Below are 25,267 nucleotides of genomic sequence, written 5' to 3'. Positions count from 1 at the left end.
TTAATACTACCATAGTGTCTGTATACCTGTATCACTGTACATATTAATACTACCATAGTGTCTGTATACCTGTATCACTGTACATATTAATACTACCAGTGTCTTTATACCTGTATCACTGTACATATTAATACTACCATAGTGTCTTTATACCTGTATCACTGTACATATTAATACTACCATAGTGTCTTTATACCTGTATCACTGTACATATTAATACTACCATAGTGTCTTTATACCTGTATCACTGTACATATTAATACTACCATAGTGTCTTTATACCTGTATCACTGTACATATTAATACTACCATAGTGTCTTTATACCTGTATCACTGTACATATTAATACTCTGTACATACATCTGATTAGCACTAGTATTACTCAGTAGTAGCACATCGTTGCGGGCAAGACCACCCGCATTTCATTGTATACCTGTATGCCGTGACAATTAAAACTCTTGACTTGACTTGACTAGTACTCATTTATATTTTACTGTTACATCTGCACTCTGGTTGGATGCCAAACTTCTTTTCGTTGTACTGTACTCGTGCTGCATGAAGACGATAACATTTTAATTCAATGCATTTTAATTTAGGGACGCACCGATCCGACTTTTTCAGTCCCGATACAGATACCTGGGCTTTGGGTGTCGGGCCGATACCGAGTACCGATCCGATACCCATCGTTCAAATTAATAATGAATCATTTTGTGCAAGGCAATCAGGCTCGACTTAAAACATGACTTTCCTATCTTAGTGAAACTAAATGTAACAAATTAACACATGGATATAAATGTACTGAATTGTTATAAATAATTTTTTATATTATTATTAGGGATGCTCGATATTGGCTTTTTTACGATACTGATATACCGATATTGTCCAACTCTTAATTTCCGATACCGATAAACCGATATGCAGGGTTTCCCCCCCAAAAAATTGAATCATTTCAGGTATTTAACATTACATATCTCGTTGTGGAATTAACACCACATTATGCATACTTTTGACAATAAATAAAATCAGAATTTGTTCTTACTTGCTTGCCTGGGTAAATAAAGGTTATAGAAATGTTAAAAAAAAAAAAAAAAAAAAAAATTTAATAGATAGACCGATATTTTTTGATATCACATTTTAATGCCAATATCGGCCGATAATATCGGACATCCGTAATTATTATATTTTGTATCCGATAAAAATACACGATCCAGCTATTTTAGTCATATCGGGGCCGATATCCGATATCAATATCGGATTTGCGCATTCCCTAATTTTAAATCGAATCTAAAATAACAGGGGGGGGGGGGTCTACCTCTTCCGCCTGGCCAGCTGGGTCGGTCTCTTCCTTCTTCTCTGCTTCTGGGTCTGCTTGGCTGCGGGGGGGGGGGGAACAGAGACGCGTCACAAAAGCAGAATAGCGGTTGATGACTATAGATCAGAACAATAAAACGAATCGCACTATGACAAAAAAAGGGGGTACATCTTTTTTTAATACAAACAAACAAAAGGGGATTAATCTCTAGTGTTCAGCTTTAACACACGTCTACTCTCTCTAGTGTTCAGCTTTAACACACCTCTACTCTCTCTAGTGTTCAGCTTTAACACACCTCTACTCTCTCTAGTGTTCAGCTTTAACACACCTCTACTCTCTAGTGTTCAGCTTTAACACACCTCTACTCTCTAGTGTTCAGCTTTAACACACCTCTACTCTCTAGTGTTCAGCTTTAACACACCTCTACTCTCTAGTGTTCAGCTTTAACACACCTCTACTCTCTAGTGTTCAGCTTTAACACACCTCTACTCTCTAGTGTTCAGCTTTAACACACCTCTACTCTCTAGTGTTCAGCTTTAACACACCTCTACTCTCTAGTGTTCAGCTTTAACACACCTCTACTCTCTAGTGTTCAGCTTTAACACACCTCTACTCTCTCTAGTGTTCAGCTTTAACACACGTCTACTCTCTAGTGTTCAGCTTTAACACACCTCTACTCTCTAGTGTTCAGCTTTAACACACCTCTACTCTCTAGTGTTCAGCTTTAACACACCTCTACTCTCTAGTGTTCAGCTTTAACACACCTCTACTCTCTAGTGTTCAGCTTTAACACACCTCTACTCTCTAGTGTTCAGCTTTAACACACATCTAGTGTTCAGCTTTAACACACCTCTACTCTAGTGTTCAGCTTTAACACACCTCTACTCTCTAGTGTTCAGCTTTAACACACCTCTACTCTCTAGTGTTCAGCTTTAACACACCTCTACTCTCTAGTGTTCAGCTTTAACACACCTCTAGTGTTCAGCTTTAACACACCTCTACTCTAGTGTTCAGCTTTAACACACCTCTACTCTCTAGTGTTCAGCTTTAACACACCTCTACTCTCTCTAGTGTTCAGCTTTAACACACGTCTACTCTCTAGTGTACAGTGTTCAGCTTTAACACACGTCTACTCTCTAGTGTACAGTGTTCAGCTTTAACACACGTCTCTAGTGTTCAGCTTTAACACACCTCTACTCTCTAGTGTTCAGCTTTAACACACCTCTACTCTCTAGTGTTCAGCTTTAACACACCTCTACTCTCTAGTGTTCAGCTTTAACACACCTCTACTCTCTAGTGTTCAGCTTTAACACACCTCTACTCTCTAGTGTTCAGCTTTAACACACCTCTACTCTCTAGTGTTCAGCTTTAACACACCTCTACTCTAGTGTTCAGCTTTAACACACCTCTACTCTCGTGTTCAGCTTTAACACACGTCTACTCTCTAGTGTTCAGCTTTAACACACCTAGTGTTCAGCTTTAACACACCTCTACTCTCTCTAGTGTTCAGCTTTAACACACCTCTACTCTCTAGTGTTCAGCTTTAACACACCTCTACTCTCTAGTGTTCAGCTTTAACACACCTCTACTCTCTAGTGTTCAGCTTTAACACACGTCTACTCTCTAGTGTACAGTATTCAGCTTTAACACACGTCTACTCTCTAGTGTACAGTGTTCAGCTTTAACACACGTCTCTAGTGTTCAGCTTTAACACACCTCTACTCTCTAGTGTTCAGCTTTAACACACCTCTACTCTCTAGTGTTCAGCTTTAACACACGTCTAGTGTTCAGCTTTAACACACCTCTACTCTCTAGTGTTCAGCTTTAACACACCTCTACTCTCTAGTGTTCAGCTTTAACACACCTCTACTCTCTAGTGTTCAGCTTTAACACACCTCTACTCTCTAGTGTTCAGCTTTAACACACCTCTACTCTCTAGTGTTCAGCTTTAACACCTCTCTAGTGTTCAGCTTTAACACACCTCTACTCTAGTGTTCAGCTTTAACACACCTCTACTCTCTAGTGTTCAGCTTTAACACACCTCTACTCTCTAGTGTTCAGCTTTAACACACCTCTACTCTCGTGTTCAGCTTTAACACACGTCTACTCTCTAGTGTTCAGCTTTAACACACCTAGTGTTCAGCTTTAACACACCTCTACTCTCTAGTGTTCAGCTTTAACACACCTCTACTCTCTAGTGTTCAGCTTTAACACACCTCTACTCTCTAGTGTTCAGCTTTAACACACCTCTACTCTCTAGTGTTCAGCTTTAACACACCTCTACTCTCTAGTGTTCAGCTTTAACACACGTCTACTCTCTAGTGTACAGTATTCAGCTTTAACACACGTCTACTCTCTAGTGTACAGTGTTCAGCTTTAACACACGTCTCTAGTGTTCAGCTTTAACACACCTCTACTCTCTAGTGTTCAGCTTTAACACACCTCTACTCTCTAGTGTTCAGCTTTAACACACGTCTAGTGTTCAGCTTTAACACACCTCTACTCTCTAGTGTTCAGCTTTAACACACCTCTACTCTCTAGTGTTCAGCTTTAACACACCTCTACTCTCTAGTGTTCAGCTTTAACACACCTCTACTCTCTAGTGTTCAGCTTTAACACCTCTCTAGTGTTCAGCTTTAACACACCTCTACTCTAGTGTTCAGCTTTAACACACCTCTACTCTCTAGTGTTCAGCTTTAACACACCTCTACTCTCTAGTGTTCAGCTTTAACACACGTCTACTCTCTAGTGTTCAGCTTTAACACACCTCTACTCTCTCTAGTGTTCAGCTTTAACACACCTCTACTCTCTAGTGTTCAGCTTTAACACACCTCTACTCTCTCTAGTGTTCAGCTTTAACACACGTCTACTCTCTAGTGTACAGTGTTCAGCTTTAACACACGTCTACTCTCTAGTGTACAGTGTTCAGCTTTAACACACGTCTCTAGTGTTCAGCTTTAACACACGTCTCTAGTGTTCAGCTTTAACACACCTCTACTCTCTAGTGTTCAGCTTTAACACACCTCTACTCTCTAGTGTTCAGCTTTAACACACCTCTACTCTCTAGTGTTCAGCTTTAACACACCTCTACTCTCTAGTGTTCAGCTTTAACACACCTCTACTCTCTAGTGTTCAGCTTTAACACACCTCTACTCTCTAGTGTTCAGCTTTAACACACCTCTACTCTCTAGTGTTCAGCTTTAACACACCTCTACTCTCTAGTGTTCAGCTTTAACACACCTCTACTCTCTAGTGTTCAGCTTTAACACACCTCTACTCTCTAGTGTTCAGCTTTAACACACCTCTACTCTCTAGTGTTCAGCTTTAACACGTCTCTACTCTCTAGTGTTCAGCTTTAACACACCTCTACTCTCTAGTGTTCAGCTTTAACACACCTCTACTCTCTAGTGTTCAGCTTTAACACACCTCTACTCTCTAGTGTTCAGCTTTAACACGTCTCTACTCTCTAGTGTTCAGCTTTAACACACGTCTACTCTCTAGTGTTCAGCTTTAACACACCTCTACTCTCTAGTGTTCAGCTTTAACACACCTCTAGTGTTCAGCTTTAACACACGTCTACTCTCTAGTGTACAGTGTTCAGCTTTAACACACGTCTCTAGTGTTCAGCTTTAACACACCTCTACTCTCTAGTGTTCAGCTTTAACACACCTCTACTCTCTAGTGTTCAGCTTTAACACACCTCTACTCTCTAGTGTTCAGCTTTAACACACCTCTACTCTCTAGTGTTCAGCTTTAACACCTCTCTAGTGTTCAGCTTTAACACACCTCTACTCTCTAGTGTTCAGCTTTAACACACCTCTACTCTCTAGTGTTCAGCTTTAACACACCTCTACTCTCTCTAGTGTTCAGCTTTAACACACCTCTACTCTCTAGTGTTCAGCTTTAACACACGTCTAGTGTTCAGCTTTAACACACGTCTAGTATGTTCTCTCCAGACACTTAGGCCATGGTTACACTTACGTTTCATTTTCGAATTATTTCGTTTGCATGTCCAAGTTACAGGGCAACGCTCAAAGGGTGTTTTCGTTTTGAAAACTCCCCGACAACAGTGTCATGAAATTTGCGCGAGCAGGATACGGAGCCGTTCATGCCCAACGCCCATGCGCAGTACGGCAGTAGAGACCGAAGCCAAATTCTCCCCTGGCTGGACCTCGACTCCGTCCATTAGTCCAAACATCAGAACTATTTCTGGAAGTCACTTGCAATATCGCGCTATAATTAATATAATTTGCTGTCTCGACACCAACCGGCCATATGGGGAGGCTATACAGGATATCAGCTGCGTCCTCCTCAGATTGCTTATTCATGCGCTTTATAACGGAGCAGATGGATAAACATTCGACTCCCTCCTCCCAGAGACACCGTCGGAGGAACTAAATCCTCAATTTGAATAAAGTGATTAATCTGATTAAATTAGTATTTTCTTTTTAATTAAATCAACTTTCTTTACTATAATATTAGTGTAGCCTAATCTTTATCTGCAACTGTGAAGGAAAAACCCCATTGGTTTAAACAATGAATACACATCAAAAAAAGTTTATAGAAAAAAAATTAAATGAATATAAAAAAAAAAGAATTAAAATGTTGATTTAGAATTCGAATGCCAACGTAACGAATGAAAGTCCGAACGTTTGGGCCTCAGCCCCGCTAGTGTTCAGCAGAACGTTTGGGCCTCAGCCCCGCTAGTGTTCAGCAGAACGTTTGGGCCTCAGCCCCGCTAGTGTTCAGCAGAACGTTTGGGCCTCAGCCCCGCTAGTGTTCAGCAGCAGAACGTTTGGGCCTCAGCCCCGCTAGTGTTCAGCAGAACGTTTGGGCCTCAGCCCTGCTAGTGTTCAGCAGAACGTTTGGGCCTCAGCCCCGCTAGTGTTCAGCAGAACGTTTGGGCCTCAGCCCCGCTAGTGTTCAGCAGCAGAACGTTTGGGCCTCAGCCCCGCTAGTGTTCAGCAGCAGAACGTTTGGGCCTCAGCCCTGCTAGTGTTCAGCAGCAGAACGTTTGGGCCTCAGCCCCGCTAGTGTTCAGCAGAACGTTTGGGCCTCAGCCCCGCTAGTGTTCAGCAGAACGTTTGGGCCTCAGCCCCGCTAGTGTTCAGCAGCAGAACGTTTGGGCCTCAGCCCTGCTAGTGTTCAGCAGAACGTTTGGGCCTCAGCCCCGCTAGTGTTCAGCAGAACGTTTGGGCCTCAGCCCCGCTAGTGTTCAGCAGAACGTTTGGGCCTCAGCCCCGCTAGTGTTCAGCAGCAGAACGTTTGGGCCTCAGCCCTGCTAGTGTTCAGCAGAACGTTTGGGCCTCAGCCCCGCTAGTGTTCAGCAGAACGTTTGGGCCTCAGCCCCGCTAGTGTTCAGCAGAACGTTTGGGCCTCAGCCCTGCTAGTGTTCAGCAGAACGTTTGGGCCTCAGCCCCGCTAGTGTTCAGCAGAACGTTTGGGCCTCAGCCCCGCTAGTGTTCAGCAGAACATTTGGGCCTCAGCCCCGCTAGTGTTCAGCAGAACGTTTCCCTCTTAACGACAAAGGGGACGAGCGACTCCCTGCCTTGTGGCTATTTCCAGTAGCTCTGCGTCGAGGTGCAGTGTGTCGCCCCCTAGAGGTTACCGACACACACACGCCTCACACCCAGCCTGCTGCAGGGAACGTCGTCATGGCGCCCGATTTGCCTCAAACGCACACGTTTACAAAGCGAGTAGAGGTGCAATCGACCCATATACCACCGTGGCACTACGAGGTGCCCGCTACCACCGTGGCACTACGAGGTGCCCGTTACCACCGTGGCACTACGAGGTGCCCGTTACCACCGTGGCACTACGAGGTGCCCGTTACCACCGTGGCACTATGAGGTGCCCGTTACCACCGTGGCACTACGAGGTGCCCGTTACCACCGTGGCACTACGAGGTGCCCGTTACCACCGTGGCACTACGAGGTGCCCGTTACCACCGTGGCACTACGAGGTCCCCGTTACCACCGTGGCACTACGAGGTGCCCGTTACCACCGTGGCACTACGAGGTGCCCGTTACCACCATGGCACTACGAGGTGCCCGTTAGTCTCAGAATCATCAGTGAGTAACGGGAGCTTCGTTCGTCAGCGAGGCGGGTAGATGAGAGCTGTGAGACAGGATCTGGTGGCTCTCATGATGTTCTGAGAAGAACCGGGTTTAAAAATGAACGTTGGATTATTGTTTCTTTAAACTATTTCTTATGCCGATGTAAAAAAAAAGAAAAGAAAACGAAAACTGAACCTGGACTGAACCTGCTGTCCTGGGACTTAAACTTTTTTAAATACTTTATTTCTCAGTTTTCAAGTTTCAAAATGAACGTTGGATTGTTGTTTCTTTAAACCATTTCTTATGCCGATGTAAAAAAAATAAAAAAAAAATAAAAGAAGAAATCAAAGCCTTCAAATTGGGGTTTTTTTTTTTTTTTTTCTGCGCATATATCACAAAATATTTCTTAACCAAGAGGGGAACTGGACGTGATATTTGGAAATTAAGACCTGGACTGAACCTGCCGTCCTGGGACTTAAACTTTTTTAAATACTTTCAGTTTTCAAGTTGACTATAGACAAGAACAGACATACAAAAAGGAGACAGAACACAAATAAACAAGACATAACAAAACTAAAAAGACTGCCAGACAGGAAAATGAAATAACAGTGTGACTTAACTCAAAGCATTACAGTGTGTTGTATAGCCAGGTGTTACAAGGTGCAGGTCAAACAGGAGATATACAGGGCATTTACAACAAGCGGTGCATGGGCAAGGCTAAGAGAATGATCAAAGACTCCAGCCCCCCAAACAACTGCCTCTTTGAACTGCTGCGGTCAGGCAAGCGATACCGGAGTCTCATGGCCGGCTCAGAGAGACTCAGAAGGAGCTTCTATCCCGAGGCCATCAGGATGCTCAACGAACAATAACACTATGTAACACACCATGAAATGCACTCACAGCACACACATCCACACGCACACATACAACTCACTGCAGCACCCACTTTAGTACACCCAAGCACACTTTATATTTATCGGTAAAGAATTTGCACTACAACCCATACCGCATTACAGCTTACTGTAAATTATATTGTACCTAAATTGTACCTCATCCCACTTCTGCTTTGCACTGTATAGTATATTGTATGGTAACTCAGTTACTTCTACATAGAGCATTGTATATACTGAACATTTGTCTACGTACTTGACTTCTATTTTATACTTGCTATACTTATTTTATTATCTATCTTTGGCTAGCACAGTCTCTGGAGCGAAACAGAAAGAAGCATTTTGTATAAAAGTATTCTGTACTTCTGTATGACAACTAATAAAGAAACTTGAACTTGAGTCTCTGCAGAATGCAGTTATTTGTCCTTCAGATAGTCAATGAATGAGCTCCATATGTCCGAAAACCTGTTGTGCTCTTTGGATCTGTAATAGCGGATCCTCTCCATCTGTATGATTGTGATCATTTCATTGAGCCATTTCTGGAAACACGGGGGTGTAGGTGATTTCCAATCGGTTAGAATCATTTTTTTGCGGCTACCATGCTGAGCATTAGTGTCTGTTGCTCCTCCCTTGTGTACCTTAAGGCCGTCTCTGAACACCCACCATGGGACTACGAGGTCCCCATTACCATGTTCTCACAATTATCAGTGAGTCATCTTTTCCTGCACATATTTCACAAACCACCCCCAGGTAAAGCCACCCTAAAGTAGCCATGGTGATTTAACTCCTGGGACACAGACAGTGTAGTCAAGTAGGTACCATGCAGTGGAAAAGCACCAAATGTGACAGGCGACATTATGGATCATTTTAATTCTCTCAATCCAAGCACTGTCTGTCATTGTCCATAATGGTGACGTTAGCCTACCAGACTATTCAATCCACTTCACTGTCATTGTCTAACATTACTAGTTTGCATTATCACCCTACGTTATCCGAAATGTATTATGCATAGACTAGAATTCATAGTACTAGTAACGTTAACACGCAGATAATTACAACATTTCACCACTCACGAGACTGCCTCAGCTCTGAATTCTCAATCCCTTTGTTACCCGCGGGCGAACACCCGTTTGAAGGTGCAAACAGCATGAGCCGACTGGAGAGGGATCAGGTATATTGGCGAATCTGTAGTGTGGTAGTGAAAGGTTAACCTTCTGTAGTGTGATAGTGAAAGGGTTAACCTTCGGTTTGAAAATGGAAATGGGGGACCCTGATGTAAACAAGACGAAAGTCTTTCTCTGGTCTGCATCCCCTTAACAATTGTGTGTATTGAGCCGTACTGTATTGTACCCATTCTGCAATCTGTTAATAACATTTTCAATCAATCAATCTGTAGTGTGGTAGTGAAAGGGTTAACCTTCTGTAGTGTGATAGTGAAAGTGTTAACCCTCTGTAGTGTGGTAGTGAAAGGGTTAACCTTCTGTAGTGTGGTAGTGAAAGGTTAACCTTCTGTAGTGTGGTAGTGAAAGGGTTAACCTTCTGTAGTGTGGTAGTGAAAGGGTTAACCTTCTGTAGTGTGGTAGTGAAAGAGTTAACCGTCTGTAGTGTGGTAGTGAAAGGGTTAACCTTCTGTAGTGTGGTAGTGAAAGGTTAACCGTCTGTAGTGTGGTAGTGACAGGGTTAACCTTCTGTAGTGTGGTAGTGAAAGGTTAACCTTCTGTAGTGTGGTAGTGAAAGGTTAACCTTCTGTAGTGTGGTAGTGAAAGGGTTAACCTTATGTAGTGTGGTAGTGAAAGGTTAACCTTCTGTAGTGTGATAGAGAAAGGGTTAACCTTCTGTAGTGCGGTAGTGAAAGGTTAACCTTCTGTAGTGTGGTAGTGAAAGGGTTAACCTTCTGTAGTGTGGTAGTGAAAGGTTAACCTCCTGTAGTGTGGTAGTGAAAGGTTAACCTTCTGTAGTGTGGTAGTGAAGGGTTAACCTTCTGTAGTGTGGTAGTGAAAGGTTAACCTTCTGTAGTGTGGTAGTGAAAGGGTTAACCTTATGTAGTGTGGTAGTGAAAGGTTAACCTTCTGTAGTGTGGTAGTGGAAGGGTTAAGATGCGTTCTAAAAATATATTTCCCTAAACAATTACTTATTAATTAATGCATGTACTCGATCTGGAAAACATCCCTCCTGCCCGTCACCACTAGAGGGACATTCTTCTAGGCAGATGATTCAGGAAGGAAACAAAACAGAGATTCTTCTAAAGACAATGACATGCAGTGGAAATCATGACTAGGGCCAAGAGTGAGGCCTTCACTTTTCAGAATGATTGTTCATATATATATATATATATATCATTCAAAAAAAATATATATATCCCTTTTCACTTAACCCTGTGAAGTATGCACCCTAGCAGAGCCAATTTGGAACCCCTACCGTTTAGCGTCAAACACTGCCATGCACACAGTAGCTCTCTCTCTCACATACACACAAGGATAGTACTGCGCTCAATTAAATACTATGGGATATCTAGCAATCCCTCCATCATCATTATGATCATTGTGATTATAAATATATATTTTTTTTTACTAATCTCTTCTATTGCCAGCATTAGCACAGTAAGTGAGACAGAGTGTATGGGGGTGTTTACCTAGAGAATACCCTCTTGATATTATCCCACGCGCTAGCCACTGTGCTCGCTACTCTATAGGAGAAACTGGGATGAGGAGAAGAAGAGGACACAGCATCAGAGACAAATACTGCAAAATAATCAACTAATTCATGGTGAAGAAAAAAAAGAAAAGAACCGCCCACCTAGTGATGTGGACCGAAGCTAAGATCGGTGTGTCTGCAACCCGGTCTCATCAGAAAACCGAAATAAAGTACTTAGGAAAAAAAGGGTACATAATGTACGTTATGTTACAGCCATAAGTCATATATTTTCTAATTGTATAAGTATCGGTAAAAGTCCAAAACAAACTAGCAATGATTGTGGTTGTGGGCGAGTGCTCTTACTTTTTACGAAAGGGAAGGACTCAAATAGAGCTGCATAGTTCAGGGTTTTATTTCAAAGTCGGTCTACAGACACCAGTGTTGTCTCCTCTTCTGTGTTTTATTTAAAAATAAGAGTTTGAGGTTTCCCTTTGTTATAACAGGTAAAAACAGCAATAAAAAGTCAAAACTTTTCTTTTTGTTGCTTTATAATTCCATTAATGCAATAAGTATAAAGTATAATAAATCGCAAATTACTTTGGGTATGCAATCGTCAGGCGTTTTATGCTAAATGTGGGGTATGCTTGGGGATATATAAAACGTTATACACCGGTATCTTCATTTTAAGGGTAAATAGGTTGTGCGGCTCCCTGAGCATTTTATTTTGTGGGAGGGGGGAAAGTGGCTCTTTTGATAGTAAAGGTTGCTGACCCCTGGTTTAAGGTAACAGTGTGGTTAGGGTTAGAGTTAGGGTTTGGGTGAGGCTATTCAAATATATATTCAAATATATTTGTAGCTAAACAATTAGCTAAGCAATTATATTTGATTTATTAGCCTATTCGTAATAATTCGTTATTAGCCTAGCTAACTCCGTATTATCTTGGCTTACCTGCAGTGGACGTGCATGGAGATGGAACACTGCGAGCAAAGCAGTCGAAAACGGCGCATTTCTGCAGACTAATGTAATGTTTTGACAACTTGCTTGTATTGCCACCCATACTTGCAAATGTTTTATTGCACTTGTGGCAACGTGCGTTGTCGGCATCGACTTTCGTAAAGTGTAGCCAGACTTTCGAGCGTTTCGTTCGCTCCGCCATGACGAGCGCATGCAGAGCTGTCTGTGTGCGACGCGCTTCAGCAGCACGGAGCCAAGTACCTGTGTGTGCATTTGTGTGAGTGTGAGCGACTCAAGCCACGATTGTAAGTAAGTGTGTAACTCAGTCACGCTTCTCGTGCAGACAGAGCGAGAGGAGAGAGTTCGCAACGTTTAAATTCCTCGAAAAAACCCTCCATAATTTCTCGAGTATCGATAGCAGTACCGATAACGTCGGAGCTTATCAATACTCCGTTTTTTTTCTAAATTTTGTACCGGTTCCCGTTTAGAACCGGGTTTCGGGGGGCATCCCTATACTCATGGCTATAAGATAACATACAATATGTACCTTTTTCCTGTGGTTGATACATTTACATATTTTAAGCAAGATTGGGCTGGTCGTGCATGTGTGTGTATATGTATATGCGTGTGTGTCCTTGCGCGTCCTCAGATGTATATGTGTGTGTTGTCCCTCAGGTGTGTATATAGGTGTGTGTGTGTGTATGTGTACAGGTGTGTATATATATGTGTGTATGTCCCTCACGTGTCCTTGCTCGTCCTCAGGTGTGTATATAGGTGTGTGTACAGGTGTATATATATGTGTGTGTATGTCCCTCACGTGTCCTTGCGCGTCCTCAGGTGTGTATATAGGTGTGTATATATATGTGTGTATGTCCCTCACGTGTCCTTGCGCGTCCTCAGGTGTGTATATAGGTGTGTGTACAGGTGTGTATGTATATGCGTGTGTGTCCTTGCGCGTCCTCAGGTGTGTATATAGGTGTGTGTACAGGTGTGTATATATGTGTGTGTATGTCCCTCACGTGTCCTTGCGCGTCCTCAGGTGCTCGAAGGCCAGCAGGCCACGGGAGTTGAGTGACATCAGCACCTCGCTGCCCTCCATGATGTCCAGCCTGAAGGGGCGGGCGCTGAGGATGACGCGCTGGAACTCTGTCCCCAGGGAGAGGACCACCCCGTTCTCATCCTGGGAGAGGAGAGACAGGCTGAGGGGAGAGGGGGAGAGAGAGGGGGAGAGAGAGAGAGAGAGAGAGGGGGAGAGACAGAGAGGAGGGGTGAGACAGAGAGGAGAGGAGGGGTGAGTAGCAGGAGAGGTGGGTAGGAGAGGAGAGGAGAGGAGGAGAGAAGAGGTGGGGAGGAGAGAAGAGGTGGGTAGGAGAGGAGAGGAGTGTAGGAGGAGAGGGAGAGGAGAGGTGGGTAGGAGAGGAGAGGAGAGTAGGAGGAGAGGGAGAGGTGGAGAGGAGAGTAGGAGGAGAGGAGAGTAGGAGGAGAGGGAGAGGTGGAGAGGAGTGTAGGAGGAGAGGAGAGGAGGTGGGTAGGAGAGTGGAGGAGAGTAGGAGGAGAGGGAGAGGAGGTGGGTAGGAGGAGAGGGAGAGGAGGGAGAGGGAGAGGAGGTGGGTAGGAGAGGAGTGTAGGAGGAGAGGGAGAGGAGGTGGGTAGGAGAGGAGTGTAGGAGGAGAGGAGAGGAGGTGGGTAGGAGAGTGGAGGAGAGTAGGAGGAGAGGGAGAGGAGGTGGGTAGGAGGAGAGGGAGAGGAGGAGAGTGGAGGAGGAGAGGAGGAGGAGGAGAGGAGGAGGAGAGGGGGATGATGATGAAGGTGCAGAGGCCTGGCTTTAGTAAGGACATCAGGGATGTGAGAGATTAAAGTGTGATGCAACAACTAATGACTAGACACTCGGCAGCAGGAACAAAGCACCAGAGCTCCACGGCTCCTTCATTAAAACACTGCAAATCACATATGTTAATGTACATCTAACTTAAACAAACAACAGGGAAAGGGAACAGTTGTACAGAGCAAGGTGCTATGGTTTTAAACACTAGTTTATCAAGTGAAATAAATTAGACACAACCTGAAAATGGATGATGCATGATGATGATGATAGTTCTTTACACGTCTTTCTGATGGAACGACCAGGAGAGGGGCGCCACACCACGCAAAGTCACAGGAGATGACCTTGCCCTGACCCCGCCCTGACGCCAAGCGACCCGGCCTGACCCCCGCTGTGACCCCGTCCTGACCCCCACTGCGACCCCGTCCTGACCCCCTGACTCACGGCTGGGTGAGGGGCTCCTGGACCTGGTAACGTGACCCCCCCCCCCTGACCCCTGACCCCTGACTCACGGCTGGGTGGCTCCTGGACCTGGTAACGTGACCCCCCCCCCCCCCCCCCCCCCTGACCCCTGACTCACGGCTGGGTGGGGGGCTCCTGGACCTGGTAACGTGACCCCACCCCGACCCCCGACCCCTGACTCACGGCTGGGTGGGGGGCTCCTGGACCTGGTAACGTGACCCCACCCTGACCCCTGACCCCTGACTCACGGCTGGGTGGGGGGCTCCTGGACCTGGTAACCTGACCCCCCCCTGACCCCTGACCCCTGACTCACGGCTGGGTGGGGGGCTCCTGGACCTGGTAACCTGACCCCCCCCTGACCCCTGACCCCTGACTCACGGCTGGGTGGGGGGCTCCTGGACCTGGTAACGTGACCCCACCCCGACCCCTGACCCCTGACTCACGGCTGGGTGGGGGGCTCCTGGACCAGCACGTCAGGGACCTCGTAGCGCGGCCTCAGGGGCTTCAGCTCGTTGATCTTCACCCTCGTCATGTTGCCTTGGAGACGATACAACTCCAACAGGAGACGCACCTGGGGGGGGGGGGGGGGGGGGGGGGGAGAGAAGCATGACCATCAGAAAGATATATCTATATATACAGAGTAGGACTACATCTGAAACTACTGAAATATAAACACTCATGACCCACAGCAGCAGTCTGACTGAGTGAGGAGGTCAGTGAGGTACTGAGTGTGGGGGTGGAGGAGGTCAGTGAGGTACTGAGGGAGGAGGAGGAGGTCAGTGAGGTACTGAGGGAGGAGGAGGAGGTCAGTGAGGTACTGAGGGTGGAGGAGGTCAGTGAGGTACTGAGGGTGGAGGAGGAGGTCAGTGAGGTACTGAGGGTGGAGGAGGAGGTCAGTGAGGTACTGAGGGTGGAGGAGGTCAGTGAGGTACTGAGGGTGGAGGAGGTCAGTGAGGTACTGAGGGTGGAGGAGGTCAGTGAGGTACTGAGGGTGGAGGAGGTCAGTGAGGTACTGAGTGAGGGGGTGGAGGAGGTCAGTGAGGTACTGAGGGTGGAGGAGGTCAGTGAGGTACTGAGGGTGGAGGAGGTCAGTGAGGTACTGAGGGTGGAGGAGGTCAGTGAGGTACTGAGTGTGGAGGAGGTCAGTGAGGTACTGAGGGTGGAGGAGGTCAGTGAGGTACTGAGGGTGGAGGAGGCGGTCAGTGAGGTACTGAGGGTGGAGGAGGAGGTTAGTGAGGTACTGAGTGTGGAGGAGGTCAGTGAGGTACTGAGGGTGGAGGAGGAGGTCAGTGAGGTACTGAGGGTGGAGGAGGAGGTCAGTGAGGTACTGAGGGTGGAGGAGGTCAGTGAGGTACTGAGGGTGGAGGAGGTCAGTGAGGTACTGAGGGTGGAGGAGGAGGTCAGTGAGGTACTGAGGGTGGAGGAGGTCAGTGAGGTACTGAGTGTGGGGGGGTGGAGGAGGTCAGTGAGGTACTGAGTGTGGGGGTGGAGGAGGTCAGTGAGGTACTGAGTGTGGGGGTGGAGGAGGTCAGTGAGGTACTGAGGGTGGAGGAGGTCAGTGAGGTACTGAGTGTGGGGGTGGAGGAGGTCAGTGAGGTACTGAGTGTGGGGGTGGAGGAGGTCAGTGAGGTACTGAGTGTGGGGGTGGAGGAGGTCAGTGAGGTACTGAGTGTGGGGGTGGAGGAGGTCAGTGAGGTACTGAGGTGTGGGGGTGGAGGAGGTCAGTGAGGTACTGAGGTGTGGGGGTGGAGGAGGTCAGTGAGGTACTGAGGTGAGGGGGTGGAGGAGGTCAGTGAGGTACTGAGGTGTGGGGGTGCAGGAGGTCAGTGAGGTACTGAGGTGTGGGGGTGGAGGAGGTCAGTGAGGTACTGAGTGTGGGGGAGGAGGAGGTCAGTGAGGTACTGAGGGTGGAGGAGGTCAGTGAGGTACTGAGGTGTGGGGGTGGAGGAGGTCAGTGAGGTACTGAGTGGGGGGGTGGAGGAGGTCAGTGAGGTACTGAGTGGGGGGGTGGAGGAGGTCAGTGAGGTACTGAGTGAGGAGGAGGTCAGTGAGGTACTGAGTGAGGGGGTGCAGGAGGTCAGTGAGGTACTGAGGTGTGGGGGTGGAGGAGGTCAGTGAGGTACTGAGGTGTGGGGGTGGAGGAGGTCAGTGAGGTACTGAGGTGTGGGGGTGGAGGAGGTCAGTGAGGTACTGAGGTGCCAGGGCAGAGCGTGGAGGGATTTGTAAGTGTAACCCCTAATTTCTCACTTTGTATGTTGTGTCTGTCCACTATGTTACTTTGTTACACCCGCCCCCCCTATGTAAAGCGACCTTGGGTCTTCTGAAAGGCGCTATATAAAACGAAGTTGTTATTATTATTAGAGGTTAAAGTCCACCTTGTTGTTGTCGTTGATGAGCTGCAGGGTGAGCCTGGTGTTGGTCAGCTCCAGCGTCTCCAGCAGGGCCCGGTAGGGGGACTGGCCGGGCTTCAGTGCTCGCTGGCGCCTGAGCGGAGACACACAGTGGTTCAACGTCATCGTACAGGGAGTAGCATTTGTAGCCAAATGTCTTGGGGTCAGTTTAGCTCAGTGAGTTAGCGTCCCTCCATTAGCTACAGCATCGCAGCTAGTGTATATACACACACAATAACTAAACACGTGTAGCACTCATGGTGTTCCATTACATCATCATCACCACAGATATCTTAGTTTAGTTTATTTGACTATTATTAAAATACATTACATGTTACAACAAGTCATGCATCCTAAAATTATCAAGGATAGCACAAAAAAGTCACAGACTTATTTCCATTGTGGTCCTTGGTCTCAGCAGCACGTGGTATTTACAAAAACATGCATTACACATATTATCATCAGCCTACAGTATATTGCTAAAAATATTAAAAAGTAAAATACAACATTATTAATGAAATATGTACAGACACTAAAACTACACTTCCCCGACTTATTCTGGGACATTTTCTAGGAGCCATTTCCTCACGTTCTCATTGGAACTACACAGGTTCAAGCCCTGTTTGGGGGTCAAAGGCAACTCATTCCACTCCTGTGCTCCTGTGTGAGAAGATGAGCACTGTCCCATCTCTGTTCTACACCCTGGACTCAGCAGGCCGACTGGTGGGGGTGGGAATCACCAGAGGCCTCACGATACGATATTATCACGATACTCAAGTCACGATACGATAGTATTGCGATTCAAAATATATTGCGATATGCTGAGTATTGTGATATTAATATTGCGATTAGTGCCGTCAGGCGATTAAAAAGATTAATCACAGGATTTGTAATTAATTAATCACATTTTAATCGCATAACCATTTTAGGCCTGATATTCTATAATTCCATGAGGTCCATAGATGTCCCTAGAATCAGATACCAAGAACATGCAAATGGACCTTTTAAAAAAAAATAAGTCTGTAAATGTTTATTCTACGTTCTAATGGAATGAATGAGATTAAAAAAATAATAATATTTTTTTATTAATTTTTAGTTAATTTTCATAACGCGATAATTTGCTGTGTAATTAATTAATCGAATTAACGCGATAAACTGACAGCCCTAATTGCGATATATTACCTTTTTTCAACTGCAAAGTAAAACCTTTCTAACAACAGACTTTGCGCGATATTTATTTTGTTCCACAATAACTCATGACCCACCAATTACATAATCCAACATTGTGTAAGAAACTAACACATTCCACGTGACAGAATAGTTTTTGAATGAGTCGTTATGACGCTTTCAACACATCCATTCGTAAAGATTATTGTCCGCCATCTTGGTTTTTCCTAAAAAGTCGAACTGGTGGAGTGCTTGTAATTCGGTTGTGGGCGGGTTCTGGGATCACGAGCGTGGGTTATGAGAAATAACCACATCGAATCGAGAAATTTGCATGCCGTTGTATAAAATAAAGTTCAGCCTGTTCATCTCACTTCAATAATTTTTATTGCAGAACATGGTATTTTCTCAAGCAGTCAGATGTCAACACTGTAATCTGTGTTGCATGTACCTGACAAACTGCACTGTTTGTATTACAGTCATACTCCAACTTAACTGAATACACACGTGTGTGTGTGGACTACTGTACTATTACAGGTATTGAAATTAACAATGCAACTTCCTTATTATATATAAAAATAAAACATTTGTATAATAAAATATCGATACTTGGCGTATCGATACAGTATCACCACTAGGCTTGGTTGGTATTACGGTATACCAGGATATTTCGAAATCCCGTCGGTATGATTTTCAATACCGTGACGTCACAGACTGTGCGCCAATGGTTGTAGTGCACAGCACGCGCCAGCAGAGGGCAGGGCAGTCTGTCTTTCCCTCTCTCAGTCAGAGCTCAGCAGAGCCACGCGCGTGTTCCTGTTTTGAAATGGATTCATGCATGACTCTGGGACACGTCGTTTGGGTAAGTTATGTTATGTTGCTGGGATATAAGATATGATGGGATATAAGATATGAATGCTGGGAGTGTATGTTTGGTAAACCGTTCCAGTTCGACTGTGTGTGTGCGTACGTATTGGCTTCGCGATTCACTACATGGGTTTAACGGCTTAAGCTGGGTTTTGATGATCACTTAATCAATGCAGAATCAATTTTATGCGTCTGTATGTGTAGTTGTGTACTACTGTTATACGTTATTTGTTCCGTATGACTCGTTTCATATCCGTGTCTCGAACGTGCGCGGTGTTTTTTTTTTTTTTTTTACTTTGGCAACACGGGTCGCTAAGGAATTTAGGTTTGAGGTTGAAGAAAATGCACTTTTAGGTTGAAAGAACGGCCCTAATGTCAACATATTTCAATATAAGCGTTATGTATGGTGATAACGAGTATATTGTATTGTTAACTTAGCTCCTAACTTTTTTGTTTTGCTCCTAAAAGTGTGAGATCATAGGATGCTTGGTTCATACACATACAGCTCATTATAGTAATATTCCACAATTATAACATTTTAGATAGTAATAATGGCACAGAACATAAAATCACAGACATGCGCATCGTTGATACATGCAGGCCTAGGTTAAGGGACTCACTTGCAGAAGGAACTCTGGTCACAGGTCTTGAAGTTGCCCCGGTCCACTGCCCCCGTGCCAGTGAGGCACCCAGCCAGCAACACCCACAGCACCAGGACCGACGCCATGCTGGAGGACAAACACAACTTTATTAACCCCCACAGCACCAGGACCGACGCCATGCTGGAGGAGAAACACAACTTTATTAACCCCCACAGCACCAGGACCGACACCATGCTGGAGGACAAACACAACTTTATTAACCCCCACAGCACCAGGACCGACACCATCCTGGAGGACAAACACAACTTTATTAACCCCCACAGCACCAGGACCGACGCCATCCTGGAGGACAAACACAACTTTATTAACCCCCACAGCACCAGGACCGACGCCATCCTGGAGGACAAACACAACTTTATTAACCCCCACAGCACCAGGACCGACGCCATCCTGGAGGAGAAACACAACTTTATTAACCCCCACAGCACCAGGACCGACGCCATCCTGGAGGAGAAACACAACTTTATTAACCCCCACAGCACCAGGACCGACGCCATCCTGGAGGAGAAACACAACTTTATTAACCCCCACAGCACCAGGACAGAGAGACGGGCAGCAGCAGCTAAATCAACGGCCACAACTTGTATGATTTACAGAAACACAACTTTATCCACCTGCAGGAATAGTTAGTGCACCTCGAGGTCACTGAACACTGAACTCTCCACACACACAAAACACACACATGCTGCAATTGCTTTAAACAAAATGGAAAAGTCACTTTAAAGGAATGAGGAATAATAAGTCACTTTAAGGAAAGAACAGATGTGGTTCTTGTAATGTATAGTATAGATAAGATATAGTAAGTATAGCATAATGACGGAGTTCAAATTGTATAGTAGTGTACATAGGAACCAGTGCCTTCTCAGGAATTTAGCATGTCTATTTTTATCATGCACATCTTATGTCTTCTTATCGTTTTTTTTTAAATTTCTTTTATCCACTTTTTCTCATCCTATTTTCTGTATTTCCCTCCCATCCCAATTTAGTCGTTATGCCAATTCCCCCCACCCCTTCCTGGTCATTGCGCACATGTGCCACCCACTGGTCTAGGGAGCCCTGAAGTCTATCACATGCTTCCTCCGATACATAGGAGACAGCCAGCAGCCTCTTTTCACCTGGCAGCGAGGACTCCCATTGGTGAAGTGTAACGCGTGAGAGGTCACACTACCTTCACCATTTCCCTCCCTCGCTGTGCAGGCGCCCTGACCGACCTGTAGGAGTCGCCGTTTACAACGACCAGATTACCACCCACCGGCTTCCCTCCCGCTGACACTGCCAATTGTGCCAGTATGACGACCGGCCAAGCCGGAGGCACCGTTTGACAGCTGGATTCGATACCAGTGTATCTGCGGTGGTAGACAGACGCTTAGTCCGCTGGGTTACCCGGCCGCCCTTATCTGTTTTTTTACGTCTATTTTATTATTGTATTATTGCACAATCGATGCGGGCATGACCACCCGCATTTCACTGTATGCCCTGGTATGTATGTGACAAATAAACCTCTTGAATCAAGTGGGCAGCAACAAACATTGGACTTTGATCTCTGTTTAGTGATTGATTGAACATTTTATTAACAGAGATTGCAGAATGGGTACAATACAGTACAGCTCAATACACACAATAGATTAACCCTTTCACTGTGACAATACAGAAGGTTAGCCCTTTACTATCACACAACCGACGGTGATGCTCCATCATTAGCTCCGCTAATGCGGAGCTAATGATGGAGCATCGCCGTCGCCGTCGTTGTGTGATAGTAAAGGGCTAACCTTCTGTATTGTCACAGTGAAAGGGTTTAACCGGCTGTCGTGTGGCAGTGAAAGGGTTAAAGGGGCCCATTTCCCGTTTTGCACACAACCCGCGTTCATCGATGTGTATATAATATAATAGCTATTAAAATGATGAAGCCACAGTATCTATCGTTGACATTTATTCACGTCTCTCTCTCCTCCTGTCAAAAGCTTGAATGTTGTCAAAATGTTATGATGAATTGAAAATGGGGGACCCTGATGTAAACAAGACGAAAGTCTTTCTCTGGTTCCCCTTAACACTTTGATTGCCAGCGTGGCGTGCACTATTTATCGTTGAATGCCACCAACACTTCAATGATAGCGCTCTAAACGCATAATTTATGTCTTAAATTATGGCTATGTGTCTGATCTGCCCGTCGCTTATCAATGACTTGTTTGCAGTCAACATTGTCGGATTTTATTTTTATTTTTTTTCGGTTCATTTCCGTTTTATAGCATTTTGAAAAGCCCTAGTTTTCTTGAAAGTTTCAGGAAAATATATAGATTCCGTGATAAACGGCATTTACACAAAAAACTTTGAAACTTGCATTTTTCGGCCTATTTTTGAATAGTTTTCAAATAAACGCTAGATTATCAACAGTATGTGTACTTATGCATGCTAGAGAAGCGGGCTGAAAAATATATTCTCTCATTTCCTGATCAGCACACACACACGGGGCAAACGCTGATATATAGGTGAAAACAGATCCGATTACCCCAAGACTGGTAAAATAAATGGCTTACCTAAGATCAGATGTTGTCCAAAAAGATTATTCCAATTGCTGATCGCCATTTCAAATATCGATCGCGTTTATTGATTCAGCGCTGGGTACTGTAAATATGTATTCCACGTTGTTTTGCGGCTCTGCGATCACTTCAGATGCCTCGCCGGAAAAGTAAAATGAGGAAACTGGACGCCCGCCCCCCCCCCCCCCCCCCCCCCCCCCCCCCCCGGAAGTGAGGCCAAGTTTGAATTAGCTTAGCCGGCTAACGTGACGTTAGCGATCGTTAGCTACGCTAAGGTGTGTGATTTTTTCCTGTGTGCGAAGACGCTCTCTGATTGGCTAGCCGCGTACAGCGAGGACCCTCTCTGATTGGTTTAGCGCCGAAGGGTCTCTTCCGCCTAACCCTAACCTTAACCCTAACCTTAACCCCAACTCTAAGCATAACCCACTTCGAAAGAGGGCCAAAGCATAACCACTTTGAAGCAGAGAATATATATGTACAAGGCGGAAGAGACACTTCAGCGCTAAACCAATCAGAGAGGGTCTTCGCTGTACGCGGCTAGCCAATCAGAGAGCGTCTTCGCTGTACGCGGCTAGCCAATCAGAGAGGGTCTTCGCTGTACGCGGCTAGCCAATCAGAGAGGGTCTTCGCTGTACGCGGCTAGCCAATCAGAGAGGGTCTTCGCTGTACGCGGCTAGCTAATCAGAGAGGGTCTTCGCTGTACGCGGCTAGCCAATCAGAGAGCGACTCTTCGCTGTACGCGGCTAGCCAATCAGAGAGCGTCTTCGCTGTACGCGGCTAGCCAATCAGAGAGCGTCTTCGCACACATAGGCGCGGTAAGGTGCACAAAAAAACCTGTCTTTTCCAGTCAGTCAGTCACAGCGGCACATAATCATTCATATCTATTTAATATCAGCCAGGAAACGAACGTTAAGTAGGTTTAACCTGTACCGCTACGCTTTGCTTCGCTTCACACCACAGGAGAATGAACACAGGACTGAAATGAAGTGAATGTAACTTACGTCCTGCAGCTAAAACACATGCTTCAGAGTTATTAAGTCAAGTGACATGACATGACGCTACCGTTACTTTATTTCAGTCCATTATCCCGGCTGTGATATGAAGCTAGTTGTAACTTAGCTACAATACTACTGTGATATGAAGCTAGTTGTAACTTAGCTACAATACTACTGTGATATGAAGCTAGTTGTAACTTAGCTAGTGCTACACAATAACAATACTACTGTGATATGAAGCTAGTTGTAACTTAGCTACACAATAACAACACTACTGACTGTGATATGAAGCTAGTTGTAACTTAGCTACACAATAACAACACTACTGACGGTGATATGAAGCTAGTTGTAACTTAGCTACACAATAACAACACTACTGACTGTGATATGAAGCTAGTTGTAACTTAGCTACACAATAACAACACTACTGACTGTGATATGAAGCTAGATGTAACTTAGCTACACAATAACAACACTACTGACTGTGATATGAAGCTAGTTGTAACTTAGCTACACAATAACAACACTACTGTGATATGAAGCTAGATGTAACTTAGCTACACAATAACAACACTACTGTGATATGAAGCTAGATGTAACTTAGCTACACAATAACAACACTACTGTGATATGAAGCTAGCTGTAACTTAGCTACACAATAACAACACTACTGACTGATATGAAGCTAGTTGTAACTTAGCTACACAATAACAACACTACTGTGATATGAAGCTAGATGTAACTTAGCTACACAATAACAACACTACTGTGATATGAAGCTAGTTGTAACTTAGCTACACAATAACAACACTATTGACTGTGATATGAAGCTAGTTGTAACTCAGCTACACATAACACTACTGACTGTGATATGAAGCTAGATGTAACTTAGCTACACAATAACAACACTACTGTGATATGAAGCTAGTTGTAACTTAGCTACACAATAACAACACTACTGACTGTGATATGAAGCTAGTTGTAACTTAGCTACACAATAACAACACTATTGACTGTGATATGAAGCTAGTTGTAACTTAGCTACACAATAACAACACTATTGACTGTGATATGAAGCTAGTTGTAACTTAGCTACACAATAACACACTACTGTGATATGAAGCTAGTTGTAACTTAGCTACACAATAACAACACTACTGTGATATGAAGCTAGTTGTAACTTAGCTACACAATAACAATACTACTGACTGTGATATGAAGCTAGTTGTAACTTAGCTACACAATAACAACACTACTGACTGTGATATGAAGCTAGTTGTAACTTAGCTACACAATAACAACACTACTGACTGTGATATGAAGCTAGAACACTCCTGACTGTGATATGAAGCTAGAACACTACCGACTGTGATATGAAGCTAGAACACTACTGACTGTGATATGAAGCTAGCTGTAACTTAGCTACACAATAACAACACTCCTGACTGTGATATGAAGCTAGAACACTACTGACTGTGATATGAAGCTAGTTGTAACTTAGCTACACAATAACAACACTCCTGACTGTGATATGAAGCTAGAACACTACTGACTGTGATATGAAGCTAGAACACTACTGACTGTGATATGAAGCTAGAACACTACTGACTGTGATATGAAGCTAGAACACTCCTGACTGTGATATGAAGCTAGAACACTACTGACTGTGATATGAAGCTAGTTGTAACTTAGCTACACAATAACAACACTACTGTGATATGAAGCTAGAACACTCCTGACTGTGATATGAAGCTAGAACACTACCGACTGTGATATGAAGCTAGAACACTACTGACTGTGATATGAAGCTAGCTGTAACTTAGCTACACAATAACAACACTCCTGACTGTGATATGAAGCTAGAACACTACTGACTGTGATATGAAGCTAGAACACTACTGACTGTGATATGAAGCTAGAACACTACTGACTGTGATATGAAGCTAGAACACTACTGACTGTGATATGAAGCTAGAACACTCCTGACTGTGATATGAAGCTAGAACACTACTGACTGTGATATGAAGCTAGAACACTACCGACTGTGATATGAAGCTAGAACACTACTGACTGTGATATGAAGCTAGCAACAGTAACCTACATACTAATATTGTTATATTATGAAAGCTAGCGGTAACCTACAGCTACATCACACCACTGTGAGATGAAGCTACACAATTACAAGTCTATATAAAATGATAAATATATATATATAATAGTGTAATAGAGATATAGATATATTTATAGTGCGGCTGGAGGCTAACAGCCGGTGATAACGAGCTCAGTGCGGACTGCTGTCAAAGACGTTTACATTCACGCCGGTGTTCCGGTATCACGGTCACAGACTAGTCCACGATTTAAATACATTATCTGTACAAGTACATTCTTATACACCAGGTGTTGGATCCCCGCTGTGATGACAGTCCCAGGTTGAATCTCTGTGAATTGAGAATGAATTAATCAGATTAATAAAAGCTGCTGCGGCGCGGCGTCGTCTTTACCTCTCGGTGCAGGCGGCCAT

At 44.8% G+C, this 25,267-nt stretch overlaps 1 protein-coding gene across 1 annotated transcript in view; it reads right to left on the bottom strand.

The window, feature by feature from the left end:
• Positions 1–25,267, bottom strand: part of ganabb (glucosidase II alpha subunit b) — a gene marked incomplete at its 5' end in the record, with an annotated part of 60,060 nt that extends 34,793 nt beyond the window's left edge. The window contains 7 exon segments of the mRNA XM_084331342.1: positions 1,313–1,373; positions 10,891–10,956; positions 12,867–13,046; positions 14,575–14,702; positions 16,507–16,615; positions 19,173–19,280; positions 25,248–25,267. Of these exon segments, the coding sequence (XP_084187468.1) occupies positions 1,313–1,373; positions 10,891–10,956; positions 12,867–13,046; positions 14,575–14,702; positions 16,507–16,615; positions 19,173–19,280; positions 25,248–25,267 (672 nt within the window).

The sequence above is a fragment of the Notolepis coatsorum genome (assembly GCF_963971535.1).
Source record: "Notolepis coatsorum genome assembly, chromosome: 16".
NCBI lineage: Eukaryota > Metazoa > Chordata > Actinopteri > Aulopiformes > Paralepididae > Notolepis > Notolepis coatsorum.
This window is presented reverse-complemented; position numbering and strand designations above follow the sequence as displayed.